At 36.1% G+C, this 16119-nt stretch overlaps 1 protein-coding gene across 4 annotated transcripts in view; it reads right to left on the reverse strand.

Annotated features, from left to right (window-relative positions):
• Positions 1 to 9444: 9444 nt before the first annotated feature.
• The window catches only part of C4H21orf91 (chromosome 4 C21orf91 homolog), a 29911-nt gene continuing 23236 nt past the window's right edge, over positions 9445 to 16119 (reverse strand). For 2 of the 4 annotated variants that reach the window (XM_009202426.4, XM_009202427.4), the window contains exons 3-5: positions 12828 to 13364; positions 11443 to 11505; positions 9445 to 9779 (exon numbers count right to left, since the gene is read on the reverse strand). In XM_009202426.4, the coding sequence (XP_009200690.1) occupies positions 9613 to 9779; positions 11443 to 11505; positions 12828 to 13364 (767 nt within the window). In that variant the 3' untranslated portion in view covers positions 9445 to 9612. The remainder of the gene's footprint in view (positions 9780 to 11442; positions 11506 to 12827; positions 13365 to 16119) is intronic. The other 2 variants (XM_009202428.3, XM_009202429.3) reach the window with 1 other exon arrangement.

Raw genomic sequence — 16119 nt, forward strand, 5'->3', positions numbered from 1 at the left:
AATAAGCTGTTCCTCTAAGCCCTTTTAGAACACATGGAAAAATTCAGAATAGTGTAAGAGCCTCTTACGGGCACTTCTTTCTTTGGAGACGGTGATGACCCGAGTAGAGGATTTAGGATTGTGCTGCTCAGAGACAACTGTCTGCATAAAATAATGCCAGATTCATGGTTTCCAGACTTGTTAAATTCATGGAGTATTAAAATAAAATGGAAATAAAACAGAAAATATGATGCCCAGTTGTTTGGTCAAAATCAGTGTAGGTGTTGCTTTGAAAGTAGTTTTTAGATACGATTAACATTTAAATCTGTAGACTTTGAGTAAAGCAGATTACTCTCTGTAATGTGGGCGGGCCTCATCCTATCAGTCGAAGGTCTGAAAAGACTGAGTTCCCCTGAAGAGGAAGGAATTCTGCCTCTGAACTGCCTTCAGACTCAAGACTGCAGCATCAACTCTCGGGGTTTCCACCCATCCAGCCTGCCCTGCAGGTTTCAGATTTGCCAGCCCCCAGAGCTGATTTAGGGAATTAAACCAATCTTTCTCTCTCCACATATATACATGCTTTTTTGTTTCTCTGGAGAACCCTGACTAATAGACCAATACAAGATTGTGGTTTTAATTTCACCAAGTAAGGACTTAAAACTAAACAAATAAACAAAAATGAAAATCTACCATCTATTGTCATCACTTCATGAAAGAAAGAACAATTTACTATCCCCATGGGAAAGACATAATCTCAGAAAAAAGAACAATTTTATTGATGAATAAATTCTATCCTATTAACTAGCTTACCACATTGCCTTTACCTGTCTCATTTTTCACACACAAGAGCCAGCCTTTAGAAACTGTGCTAGAGGCGACCCAACTTCTGACTATGTGGGAGAACCATCCCACTGTTACTCCTAAGAGAACATTCTCTCCCAATAGTTTCCCCTGATATGAGAATGTGAAAGAGTAACAAGATGCCAAAATATATAGACCTCTTTTTCTTTCTACAACATAGATGCTCTTAAACAGCATGCAGAGGATTGTGTAGCTGCTTATAATAGGAGCCAGGCTGACTCAGCCCTCTTTTCTTTTGTCACAGGTGATCACAGCAATAGCTTGCTATAACAGCACCTCACAGTTTCCTCTTAAAATGAAACCACGTTTTCTTTGTGCCGTTTCAGCTCAGTTCTGCTGTTCATACAGGGGCTTGGGAGTTTTCCACTGTAGATTTCTTAAATTCATTATACTCGTAGAATGTTAGAGCTGGAAGGTCCCTAAAGATCATAAAGTTCAATTTCATTTTTTATAGATGAGAAAACAGAGGCTAAGAGAGGTAAAGAGGTGCTTAGTTGTGGCAGAAGATTAGAAGTTCCTGCATGTTGGTTTAGCAATCACCTTGCTCATTACAACTTCCTCTTCTGCCTTAATTACTTTTCAGTTCAGTTGCCTCTTTCCTCTAGAATAGCCCTTCTCTATTCACACTGCCTTTTCTTGGCTTTGAAGTTACAGATCTGAAACTCTTGTGTTAGCTATGCTATGGTTTTCTTCTACATTCTGTACACTGTACTGACCATCCTCTTATAAACCTCTTCTCATCTAGGTTAAAGATTTCTTGACTTCCCTCTGGTGAAGCTTGATACCAACTGACCTATAAGGGCTTGGTTTTCACAACAGAGTCTTAGTCTACTTTTGCCATCGCACCAAATACTGAGAGAACAAATAAAATTATTGCTTGAAAAAACTAAGTGAAGATGATCGGATTCATATTTTTCCCACATGCCATTTGCAGTAGTTTTTCATATTTCTCATTTATCCCACACTTGAAATTTCATCTATTGGTTTTTGTAAATTTTCTTTTTGAGGCACAAATGTTCTCAGTTTCAGATTCTAATCTATTTTCAGTAGTGCTTTCAGTTTCGTTTACTCCCATTTCAAAAATACTCCCTCTTGTTCTCTACAGCAATAAAATCCAAATGCAAATTCTGATAACCTCAGCCAATGGTGAGTCACGGTCTCTCATTTCCACCTCTTCTAAACGGTCATGGTCACTCATTTTCACTCTTCTAAGCACCTCTTCTTTACAGCAACAAAATCAGAAAGCAAATTCAGGCAACCTTAACCAATGGTGAGTCATGGTTCCTCATTTCTACCTCTTCTAAACCCCTCCTCTGACAGTCAGGAACCTCCTCATTCCTCAAGTAGTAGCTATTCGGTACTTTACCACTTCCCTTGAGTCTCTGACCCCATTGTCTTTTTCTTCTTTCTCATAGAAAATAGATGCAGCCATTTAAGTACTTTCTCAACTTACTGTCCAACAAATCTGATTCAAATATGTTCATCTGCAGTTTTACCTTCTCTCTAGTGTCAAAACCTGAGGTGATCCTAAACCTCTTCAAAGACAAGTCATTCTCCATGTGATAACTCTGTTCTGTCTCTTTAAACTGGACTCCTTTGATTATTGCTACCTCTGTATCGTTAGCCTTTCTACTGGATCTGTCCTCTTAATATTTATTCATATTCAAGTACTTTCCAACCTTAAAAAAATAACATTGAACCCAACATCCTCTTTGCCTTAACTTCACTTCATAAAATTTTAAAGACATCATACCTCAAATCCACAAGCCTACCTGTCTTAGTCCATTTTATGTTGCTGTAACACAGTACTACAGAATGGATAATTAATAACAGTTACTGATTTGGCTTACAGTCCTGGAGGCTAGGAAGTCCAAGGGCATGATGATAGCATCTGGCAAGACAGCAAGACTTCATGCTGTGTGATAACATGGTGGAAAGAGCAAGAGAAGATGTGAGCAAGCAAACCAGAGGGGGCTGAACTTGCTTTTATAACAAATGCACTCTCATGATAACTAACCCACTCCCTCCATAACATTATTCATCCATGAGGGCAGAGCCTTCATGACTTAATCACCTCTTAGTAGACCCCACTTCTTGATGCTGTTGCTTTTGGGATTAAGTTTCCAACACATGAACTTGAGGGAACACATTCCAATCATGGTACTACCTTGCATCCATACTATAATCTGTTGTGATCTACTTTTGCTCCCACAGGTCCATTAAAACTGTACTCCCTGAATTTCTGGTTGCTAAATACAATGAACATTATTCAATCCTTATTCTTTTAATCTCTTGGCAGAATACTTTCCAGTTGACCAACAGAGTCTTGTTGGCTTTTATATCCCTTGGAACCAAAGACTTACAGGGCTTGGTGGAGTTTCTGGCAACATAACAAAATCTGAAAATTGATGAAAGACTTAAAATGGAAAATAAGTGGATGCCAAATGGTGAAGGCTTTAAATGCTCAACTATGGGGACTGGCTTTTATTTTGTAGGAGTGATAATCTAGAAAGGTCTCACATCTTTTGGGAAGTAAATTCTGGGGCAGTTTATGGTTTGGAGCAGTGGTTTCCTTTTTTTCTCTCTTTTTTTTTTGAGACAAGGTCTTGCTCTGTTACTCAGGCTAGAGTGCAGTGGCACAATCACGGCTCACTCACAGCCTGGGAGGTCTCAAGCGATCCTCCCACCTCAGTCTCTGCCCCACCAAGTAGCTGGGACTACATGCCAGTGCCACCATGCCAGGCTAATTTTTGTATTTTTTGTACAGAGTCTTGCTACATTGCCCAGGCTGGTCTCCAACTCCTGGTAAGTCCAGGTAAATTATAATATATTCATACAAAGGAGTAGTACTCAGCCACAAAAAAAAAAAAAAAAAAAGGAACTGAACTATGAACTGTTACTGATCCTTAAGCTAACATGAATTTTAAGAACATACAGTGGAATAAAAAAATGACTTCATTTATGTAAACTTTTTAATGCAGGCAAATGCAAAATACAGTAATAAAGATCAGAACAATCAGGCCAGGCGCGGTGGCTCATGCCCATAATTTCAGCACTTTGGGAGGCTGAGGCAGGCAGATCACCTGAGATCAGGAGTTCAAGACCAGCCTGGGCAACAAGGCAAAACCCCGTCTCTACTAAAAACGCAAAAATTAGCCAGGCGTGGTGGTGTGCACCTGTAATCCCAGCTACTCAGGAGGCTGAGGCACGAGAATCGCTTGAATCCAGGAGGTGGAGGTTGCAGTGAGTTGAAATCATGTCACTGCACTCCAGCCTGGGCAACAGAGAGAGACTCCACTCCATCTCAAAAAAGGATCAGAACAATCAGTGGAAGGAAAATGGAAAGTGAAGTGACCGTGAAGGGAACCAAAGGGAGTGATGGCTCTACAGTTGCATACATTTGTTAAAACTCAAACGAGGCCGGGCGCGGTGGCTCAAGCCTGTAATCCCAGCACTTTGGGAGGCCAAGACGGGCGGATCACGAGGTCAGGAGATCGAGACCATCCTGGCTAACAAGATGAAACCCCATCTCTACTAAAAAATACAAAAAATAACTAGCCAGGCGAGGTGGCAGGCGCCTGTAGTCCCAGCTACTCGGGAGGCTGAGGCAGGAGAATGGCGTAAACCCGGGAGGCGGAGCTTGCAGTGAGCTGAGATCCGGCCACTGCATCCCAGCCTGGGCGACAGAGCGAGACTCCCTCTCAAAAAAAAAAAAAAAAAAAACAAAAAAACCTCAAACGATACAGTAAAATGCCTGTGTGCTTACTGTATATAAATTACACCCCAATTAAAAAAAATTGCATAGGCATCTAGTAAGTCACAGGCATCTTATTTCCTGCTTCTGTATTGTTGGGAGACACAGAATATTAAGTATCAAAGCTAAGTTAAGATTATTACAAGAAATTAAGAAATTGTCAGATAAGATCATTCTAAGTATAGACTCCTTAAACCTGCAAAGCAAAACCCTTCATATAGACCCACCATTTAAAAAAAATAGCTACTTTTAAAAACATTCACTCAAGCTAGCAGATAACAAAATACTTATTTTATTGTTGTAAAATTAAAAATAGTAGACAAGCATATATACAGTTCCAAAGCAAAGCAATACAAATATATAAATTATTGCAGTTTTCAAAGAAAATATAACAGCCAAATAATTGTCAATATTTTTCTGAAACGAACTTGTTTTTTACCACAGCAGTTTCATTTTGTTTTTCCAAGTCTTAACACAATTTTGTAAAGTAAATTTCTAACACCAGGGAGATTAAGTTCAATGACCATAGTATATGCTACTGTTTTAAAGTAAGGTTAACACACACACACACACAAACACACACAAAATGGAATTGAACAAAAGTTACTACTTAATACTTTCTAAACTGCCTCTTTTGGAGGTACGGTGAAAGAAAAACATTCTAGATGTGTCTGAAAGAGACAAGGTACACACTTACTAAAATTCCCCTTTGCTTTATTTAGGTGTAGTTGAGGGAAGTTCAACTAATCTTTAAACCTTTTTTGGGGGAGGGCAATACTTATCTTCATGATTTTTTGTTTGTTTACTTTAGTAAACTTAAAACTGTGAAATAATTAAATATTATTAAAATGTATTAGTAATGTGGACTCAAACTAGAAAGAACAGGGAAAGCATATGTTACAAACTAGGTATTTTGGAGACTTGACATAATATGGTTCATATCAATGTTACCATAGCCAGAAGTTGCTTAATAGGTTAGACTGCACCATAATAAGGGCAATTCTGAAAGGATGAAGTGAAATAAAATCCTGAGATGCAAGCATTATAGCCCTCCTCCAAGTTACCTTTATTTCGTGTGAGGGCTCTAGTATTCTGGTAAATAAACTCTTCCCTGCCCCATGACCACAAAACTTTACTTGGTAAGAATAAACTGTTGAAGCTTTTGTGTCTTACTAGTTTTCACCACAAATTTCCTGAAATAATTACTCCTACCAACCTAAAGTTAAAAATACAATCACACACTGAAATGATATCAATTATCCTTTACATCTGAACAAAAAGTATTAACATTTTTTATAGCGTATTACACTTCTTAATAAGCTCTTAGTAACAACATTTGTCAGTAAATGAACTGGCATAAGTCAGAAAAAGTGACAAGAATTTTACATGGTACCATTTAAAATTTTCATGTACAAGTAACCCACGTTATGGTCACTAACCTGAACCTCCAATTAAGCTACACAAATAATTTGCTCTTTAAAAATCCCTACTTTAGAGCATTTACATGTTACATTTTATAATTTAATAACGAAAGCAGATTCTTCCAGAACAGAACAAAACCCAAACTGGGAAACATTAAAACACAAATAGATCTAAAAGCTTACTTTAAAAAAACCACAAAAATGTACTAACAAGCCTTACCAGTGTAAACACTAAGGTAAAAAATACATAAACAACATAAAACACAAAACCATTTTCAGTCATAAAGAATATGGTAAAATGGCTGGGCGCAAGGGCTCACACCTGTAATCCAAGCACTTTGGGAGGCCGAGGCGGGCGGATCACAAGGTCAGGAGATCGAGACCATCCTGGCTAACACAGTGAAACCCCATCTCTACTAAAAATACAAAAAGAAATTAGCTGGGCGTGGTGGCGGGCGCCTGTAGTCCCAGTTACTTGGGAGGCTGAGGCAGAAGAATGGCGTGAACCCAGGAGGCAGAGCTTGCAGTGAGCTGAGATTGCGCCACTGCACTCCAGCCTGGGCAACAGAGCGAGACTGTCTCAAAACAAAAACAAACAAAAAAGATGGTAAAATGAAAATCCATATCTCAAGATGCCTGTCAAGATATATTTGACTATATATGTTGACTATATTTCTGAAATCACTTTCTAACATGAAGTTGACATTGAAAAAATAATCCTTAAATGTATATAAAAATGGGCACTTTGTGGTAAAATGAACATGTATTTTGAAAACCTAAGAACGTGTCTTTGCTCTACCACTATTCATAGTAAACGACACAACAAAACACTATTCTGCTGCCTGAATCATCTATTACCGGACACTCAAGTGTATGCCTTTTAAAAAAGACTAATTTAGATATTAATATGAGGATCAAAGGATAAGATGATAATCTCAGAGTAAACATAATTGATTTTTAGTTTAATTATAAGGCTGAACTGATTTAAAACTTTAAAGAGAATCTGTGTGGTCAAAAACACTTTTCTGATTTTTAAAACTCAATTTAACTTGTCAAATTATAAAACTGAACATGAAAACGGTTAGTCTTATCTCACTCCCCTTAATCACATAAGCCCTGAAAATTTAGTAATGAATGACTGGCAGTCTGTTTTGCCACTTTTTAAACAGTAGTACATGAGATATGCTTCGAAACATCCTCAAAAATTACTAACAACAGTAGAGAACAGCCAAGTATGGAAAACAATATTTGTGATATTTCATGTTCTCTTGTTAGAACTCAACTCTGTACCTGATACTTATATTTGCATACACAGTAATTGCATATTCAATTAAGAAAACATAGGACTAAATTATAAGTTTACCAAATATTTGGATAAACTGCTGTGCAAAATACTTCAAAAAATTTTTTTTCACTAGGAACTCATCCATATAAAGTAGTGTGAGTACCAGCACCACAAAGTTTTTTTTAAGAGCACCTCTCCTTTGAAGAGCTTAAGTAGAAATATCTAAATGCAATAAATCAGAGTCCCCACTTAAGACCTTAATACATGCACACTCTTATCCACTTGTTCCATACTCATTAGTAAAGCTATGTATTTGTCAGAAAACTCCTTTCTTTGGATAACACTGTAGCATTCAGGACTGCAACTTATGGCTCATATTCTGGAAATATGCTACTACTGATATCAAATGCAACATATCCCCAACTTTTATGACTGTCCCTAACTCATCTAAACACAAACCCAAATGTGCGCAAACACACTGGCTGGTAACCATCTTACTGAATTACGCCAGAAAAGAGTAAAGTCAAATTTGAAAATGTGGGAACAATTAAGCACTAAGATACTGGCATAATCAGGAAATGTATTTACCCAACTTGTAAGTTTGAATATTTTGATATTGCACAGATTTAATTTAAAGCTCATCAAAACTAAGGCAATGCATCCATACTCCCTGGATTTTAAATTCATTTTGCATGACTTAAAGAATTGAGAGAAATCAAAAGCATCTTTCAAAAATTCCCTCAAAAAGTAATGTTATACTTCAAAGAAAAACAAAACAAAATCAATGGATATCAATTAATACTTTCAGGCCAATTTAACACGTTAGCATCACAAAAAGTTGTTTTCAATTAGATTTAAGTGTTTGCTTAAATACTTTTTTTGTGTTTAAGAATAAAATCTGACCCAAGCCAGGGTAGGCTGCCAAATTTAAGGCAAATGTCATTTACATCTTTATGCATGAAGCTGCCAAGTTACTGGGCTTTTCTGTAGATACTTTCAAGCAAGGATCTACCTCATATATACATTCTAAACAGGAGTTAAAAACAGAATTTAGAGCCCATTTTAATTCTGCATTGGTTATAGCTTTTACTATAATATATTATTAAAACTTATCTAGCTGTTTGGGACAATCTGTTAGATAAAAACTCTTTGGAAGCATCATAGGCAACTTATGAGAACATTCTATATATAGGCTTATATTTTTTTAATTAGGAATTTTGCTTTTCTTCTGTCAAGTAATCCCGTTTTTCTCTATAAAGTTTAGAAAAATACCTCACAACGCTTTTTTTGAGCACTAAGTTCAATGATGGTGATAATACAATTTGGACAGTTTAAGTATTCTTGAAACTTTGTGGCACACAAAATAACCTCACTTTCTTTTCAAAGACAGAACAATTTCACAGCACATTCAATTTGAAGATAGATATTGTATTTGAATTGGAAGTGAGGCTTGACTTACTCTGTCCAAATTCTAATGCATCGGTCATTGGTGTGAAGCTAATAATGAAAGAAGCAGAGGAGGCTTTCATTTCCATGGAGACAAATTGACAGAGAAGCCAGATTAGTCTTTTCTTCCCGAATAACTGCTTTTGTTAGAAAACAAAATAATGTATTTTATTTACTTGAATACTGCTTTAAAAAGTTACTAATTCCTCTTTTTAAGAGTTATTAGAAATTAAAACAACTCAACTAAATAGATTTCTAATCCAAAATACATTTATCTTTGGAAAGCAACGTAACTGTTGTAAAAACACTGTATTAAAAGAATAAAATGCAGTGACCTGAAATATGGGTGAACATATTCACACATGATAGTGTAAATAAATATACAGAACCACTCAAATATACAATTATAAAGAGAATGGCAAGTACCTAAAATAGCATTTTTACATATAAAATTTTTATATTAAAATATTGCTCATAATAAATAAGAGGTGATATGAATTCCATTTCCCTCTTAAAAATTATCTTTAGTAGTTTAAGGAGTTTGTTAATCTGTTGTTTCGACAGGTGAATTACATTAAAATGTTTAATAAAATGACACTCTAACAGTGTATTTAAGTAGTCACATGTGATAAAATTTGTTTAGTAATTATGGGAAAAAAGAGTCCCCAAATGAGCCAAAATGATTAGCCCCAGAAGACTAGAGTATAATGATCTGCTTTATTTGAAAAAGATGTCTAATACTGCCTTATGTTTGGCAAATTTAATGACCATAAAAAAATGGACCAGGACTTTCTTCAAACTTCTTCAAAGTCTGCATGTCTGGGAGACCAATAAAGGGCAGGGCATACTAAGTAAGTCTGTTCAGTTCAGTTGTTTATGGGTAGGTGTGACTTCATTCCTGTTCGCCCTACTTGCAGACATGGTAACTTAGAATAGTTCTTCAGAAGCTGTTCGATGGCAACGTGGCGGACATGGAGCTGTGAGGCCAAAGAATCTTTTTCTTGCACTTGGTGTGTTAACTCTTCAAAAACTTCTGTAAAAGATTGAAAACCTTTCATTTGTAGTATGCAGAAAGCCAGTGCTATGATTTATATTTCAAGAACTCTAACTGAAATCTATGCATTGGGCAAAGTGTCACAATGAAACTGATTTAATACCAAGGAAACACTTGTGTTCTCTACAAAGCATATCAGTTCTGATCATCCTAGGCATCGTATACTGTACATAGCCAAGTGGAATTTGGCTTTTCTCCATCAAGTGGAATTTGAGTCATAGCAATGACTCCAGAGCTGCACAGCAAACATGGTGGCTGCTACTGTAGCTGAGCCACTTTTCTCAATTAGAATCTATAAACAGATTCAATCAGTATATAATGTGATTTACGGACAAGAAGTGCCCATTAGTATTCAGGTCTGGAATCCCCTCTAAGAGGCTCTGGAATCAGACTACCAGGAGTTTTGAATCCTTGTTCCTACTCTTACATGCCTCAGGCAAGCAACTTTTGGTTTCAGTTTCCTTTCCTGTGTAACATTAATAACGACAGTAAGCACTTCACCAGGCTACTGTAAAACTTAAATGAGATCTTATTTGTAAAGCACTCAAATTTCTACAACTATTATTGCGATTATTTTTATTATTCTGAGAGGCTGTGTGGTTAAGCTTTGGAGTTTAAATCCTTGATCTGCTACTGATTGCATGCATGATCTCTGTAAGCAACTTAACATCTCTGAAGTACAATTTTCTCATCTAAAAGGAAATAAACTGAAAAGGAGACAACTGGGGAATCTGCACATTAATTGTTAAGTGTTAGCATCAGACTTGATGATGTTAAGGAATTATTAATTTAAATGGTGTGATAATGAGATTGTGACTGTTTTTTAAAAAGTTATCTTTTAGAAGAAATCCTAATCTATGGACAAAAACCAATGTGTTAGCTGGGATTTGGCTGAAAATAATCCATGCTACGGGTAATGCAATGGGAATGGATGCAAGTAGAGATGATTATTATTATGCCTTTGATAACAGTTGAAGTTGGTGAAGATGGCTTAAGGGGTTCACTATACTAGTCTCACTACTTTTATATATGTTTGAAATTGTTTATAATTTAACAAAAAAGACTAATATCACATGCCTTAAAGAACTGTTTGGGAGCACTCCCACACAGTGCCTGGTGCAATCATGGGTAGTCAATAAAATGTTAGTAAGAGGTTGTAGTTTCCATTTTCACTTAGAAAAGAAAAATGTGGCCGGGTGCAGTGGCTCACACCTGTAATGCCAGCTCTTTGGGAAGTTGAGGCAGGAGGGCTGTTTGAGCCCAGGATCTCGAGATCAGCCTGCGTAACATGGTGAGACCCCATCCCTATAAAAAATAGAAAATTAGCTGGGTGTAATGGTGCACATGACAGTAAGACCCAGCTACTTGGGAGGATCACCACTGCATTCCAACCAGTGTGATAAAGCAAGATTCTGTAAAAAAAAAAAAAAAAAAAAGAAAAAGAAAGAAACTAAAAGAAAAATGTATTTCCTCTGCAATTGAAAGTTGTTTGTTTCTTATTCTTTCTGCTCTGGAAATTCTAACAGGTTTGAATATCTCATTTCCAAATTTAAAGGTAGATAAAGCCAATGGTGTCTTATCGTAGGTGATTTTCTATGTCAAAATTTTTCACACACAAAAAAGCAGTGAGAGTGATTCTTACCCTGGATTTGCTGGAGGAGCTTTGCATTCAGTTGTTCTACCTCACCAAGAGTCATCAAATTCACTGAAACATGAAAATGTATTCACTATTACCACAACAACCTAGGAAAACATGCAGCTTACATCACCAACACAATATCCTATTTTTTAAAATCTGCACTTAACTGTCAACACAACATTCAGCAGTACTCCAGCATTCAACCATTAATGCTCTTAAGTGTGGAGGAGACGTTTTCAAATCCTGACCACAACCCATGGTAAGATACTTTTATTTTTATTCTGTCTTGAGACAGGGTCTCGCTCTGTCACCTCGTTGGGAGTGCAGTGGTGTGATCAATGGCTCACTGTTGCCTCAACCTCCTGGGCTCAAGTGATTGCTCCCACCTCAGCCTCCCTAGAAGCTGGAACCATAGACGTGTGCCACCACACCTCATTTTTTAAATTTTTTGTAGAGATGGGGTCTTGCTATGTTGTCTAGGCTGGTCTTGAACTCCTGGGCTCCAGTGATCCTCGCACCTTGGCCTCCCAAAGTGCTGGGATTATAGGTGTCAGCCATTGTGCCTGGCCAGAACCATATTTTTTAAATCACTCCCAGGACACCACCACCCTCCAATGAAACAAAAGTTTCACCAAAAAATACTTAGTAGAGGTCCAATGAATTCTGGTATCTCCTATTCTGTTTCAGTTTTTAAAAAGTGTTAAGTCACTACCCATTAAGCTTATTTTGATTAAGCATTACACAGCTTATAATATGCAGTTTGAAACATCAATTTGTCTATCTAGATATACAATCTTAAATAATTCACATTTAGAATCAAGAAGTTGTATAACAAGATATCAGAGGTCCCTTCTGGCTCTGAAATCATGATTTCAAGACAATTAAAATCACCTCAGCTTCTGTAAATTTTTGTAGAAATAGATGTAGAGAGAATGAATCACCCTTTCTAACTTTACAGTAAGTGCACACATTACCTTTGGCCTTTAGTAAAATGTCAGATTTTTGATTTTGAAATGCCACCACCAGTCAACAAGACACATGCCTACATCAGTCTTGTAGGGATCAGCAACATGACAATGTGTATTAGCCAATAGATGAAGCTGTACTTCTAAACTATACGAGTCCTGGATGTTCCAATTCACAGTTTGTTGATTCCATTTAGTGTAATCATTTTATATGGCAAAACAAACATGGAAACTGCTGAACTTCAATGCTTAGAAGATAGAATTCCAGTGAATGAAAAGTTTTAAGATGCCTCATTTTTGCTAAGGTGAACCTGTTACCAAATCTACGTTTCCACAGCAAAATTCTTGACCCATTACACATTTATATAAATGTATAAAAATCCCAAACCACCCAACTGTTACTTTTCTCCCCATTTTACTTACATTCCTCTCTGCTGTAATGTGGATGCTGGGTCTGGACATCAGCCTCTGGACTAGAGATTGTCTCTTCTTTTTTCTGTGCCTGGTTGTGACTATGAGGCCACAATACACTGTTATGACATAAAGTGGCACCTGAATCTTGTAACATAGCAAGTCCAAAGTCTGTATTTTCCCTCTGCTCCAAAATTCTTTGTGTACAGTTAGAGATGCCACCTGCACTTCCATCTATCCATTTTGCAGAATATTTTGGTACTTGGGAGTCAAACTGTGGGAGTAATTTTTCTTCTGGCTTATGCCTGAAATTAAACAGATGCTGCTGGGGGTTTTTAGAACATTCCGAATCTGAATCCAGATCCTTATTTTGTGCATACTGTACAATCCAGTTTATCTTCTTACTCAAAATGGTTTTAACTTCTTCGTAAGTACTTTTTGAAAGCTTAGATCGAGGACAACCCTGGTTTGCAATTAAATGATATTTTTCAAAGCAGTCTTTATGGCCCCTTAATGATTTGGTGTGCAAGAGATCAGACTTTGGTACCCCTATGGAAAAAAAAGAGAAACAAAAGACTTGAGAAATTTTGTTTTCTGTAAGTCACTTTAAGAATATACAAATCTTAGTAAAATCAGAGTCCTTGATAGTCTGCGAAATAGAGGGAAAATGCTAAAGAACATTAGTATTAACATACAATGTGGCCTAATAATTTCTGCTTAAATTTAATTCAATATTCAGTAATATTAAATTCTTAAGGATAGCAAAACCTAAAAACTTAATTATTCAATTTTACTCTTGGTCCAGAGATGTTACTGCACAATATAAAAAAATACTACTGAACCCAGCAATTTACCTTTACAGATTCTTGGCCTTTACATTACAGTGCTTTCTTCATTAAACCTGAAGTACACACTTGCAAAAGTGTCTATAATATTATGAGGTTCAATAACAGAAATGCTCAACAAGTCTCCCCCCCAAAACACAGTAAATAATGTTCTTAAATTGTGCTATGTTTATTGAAGAAAAATAAACCAGAACCAGAAAAATACAAATTAATAAAAGTCAAAAAGTCAAAATATTTAGATTTATTTTTAAAGAAAATCAAAGCATCTAACATTTTTCACATTTCCATTTTATAGTTACTAAAACCTTATCAAGATAATTTTATTTTCTAGAAGAAATGCATTATACACAATCATTTTTCATATAGCAATAGATTCAATCTATATAGCCAAGATCCAATAGCCAGTAATTCCTCAACTCACAAATATTCAATATATCATAAATAACAGAAATATTACTTTTTATATCTCCCAACTTAGTAGAGTGTAAGTATGCTACCTCAATTGTTTTTTAAAAATATAAAATATATTTGCAAATATCTAATACATTTCAAAATATAGAATATATTCACACATATTTATAAGTTCAAGCCATATTATTAAAGTCAAACAGCACTACTTGTATAATGAAGGTGAATCAGGAATGTGGACCTGAAAATTTATCTCTGCCAGAACTAACCAGTTTAAATCTGCTTAGCTTTTTAAATGGAGTAAGTGGCGAGCCACTCAGGAGCTAGTTTTAAAAAAAGTTTTAGCTGATTCATCAGAAAAAAATATATTTTGCAATTCATCCTTTGCTTTGAAAATTGAACTCACAGTGGTTTTATTATTTGAACTCCAAAGTCTGGCTAAAAGAAAGATAATGACACATTTGCACTTTAATGGTATGAAATCAAGTATTAACATACTTGTGAATATTAATGTTTAAAAAATATATAATATCAGCCAATGGTGGGACCTGATGAGACTGTCAAAACCAAGTGTTAAATTGGTTATCAGTTCCCTCAACAGTTACTGTAAGCTGTGAGAACACACCTCCAAAACACATTCGTATTATAAGCACATGTAGACAACGGCTCTCATGAGGTAAACTCAAATATCCGAGCCTTGTTTCTTCCAATGAGCTCAGAAATTGCTAGAAACTTTAATAGAATACACATTTTATTTATCACGTTGCTCCTTGTACTGCAATTGTGATCATGTATACATTTCTACCAGTTATTATCTGATTAGGTCAAATTTCCAGCAACATTAGAACACATACATTATAAATCTCAAAGCTTTATTTAATAATAAAGTATACATCTTCAAAAATGGGTAAACTGACATAAAAAGGAAGTTCACAAGCCCTGCTTCATTAAAAGTTGTATTATTATGCATTTTAGATAATAAGACAAAAACAGTAGTTATCACAAGTTATACACCAAAGGAAAAATGGTTCCATTCTGCTTTCTGATTCCAATGCTTAGCTTTCTGGGAAACACTGGTATGCACAGAGAACCTGAAGCTTGCCTATTAGTAACTGGAACATTTATTAAAGAGCTCCCCTACTCTCTGCAAACTATTTTAGGTCTTGTTGCCAACAGATGGTTAGCTAATCCCTCAGAACAGTAAATGGTCTCATTCTCAGTGCACTGCCTCAGCTCTATGTAGCAATGATTTAGCTGAATGTAAATATAGTAATTTGTAAGTTTCTCCTCCAGTTTATATGAAATGAAATTCTTTAGCATATAAAAAAAGTTGTGAACTAGGCTATGGAAAGTAATATTTATTGTTAAATTTTGTGGGGTTTTTAGTATTTATACAGAAACTCCAAAACAAGATGAAAAATTACATTAAATAACTAATTTTCTGATGTACTCTAGAGCTTCAACAACTGGTCATTATAATAGATATCTATTTGAAGAATAATATGGACTTTTAAAGTTTTTTTTATCTACTGTTTCTTCTTAATGATTCATGTAATATAATTTCTGCTTAGATGTACCTATTGGCTCCTTGAACTCACCATACTGAACATTAACTACTCTTCCTCTCTCCCCATGCAACTCCAAAGCCAATCCTCTTACTGAGTCTGGCATCACCAACTGCTCAAGGAAGAAACCTGGGTGTCCTCCTTGAAAGCTCTTCACTCCCCACAATCCCATAGGTTTTGCTGTCTTAACAGATTCCCCCGCCCCCCACATAAAATCTAGCACCTACAACATCTGAAATCCTTCTGCTTCACTCCAGCACCACTCCCACTACAAATGTGGGTCATGATCATCATCATCTCCTGTTTAGTTTCTCATTTCCCCTAAGAAGCCTTGTTTAACCCAAACATCTGGGTTAGTTTATCACACTAGATTTTACAATTGCCTCTTTCCTGGCCTGTAATTCCTGACAAAATGTAAGTTCTGTGAAAAATACAGACCATATCTCTTACTCATATATTCTCAGTGTCAAAATGCCTGGCACATAG

This window comes from Papio anubis, chromosome 4 (assembly GCF_008728515.1).
Source record: "Papio anubis isolate 15944 chromosome 4, Panubis1.0, whole genome shotgun sequence".
Lineage (NCBI taxonomy): Eukaryota > Metazoa > Chordata > Mammalia > Primates > Cercopithecidae > Papio > Papio anubis.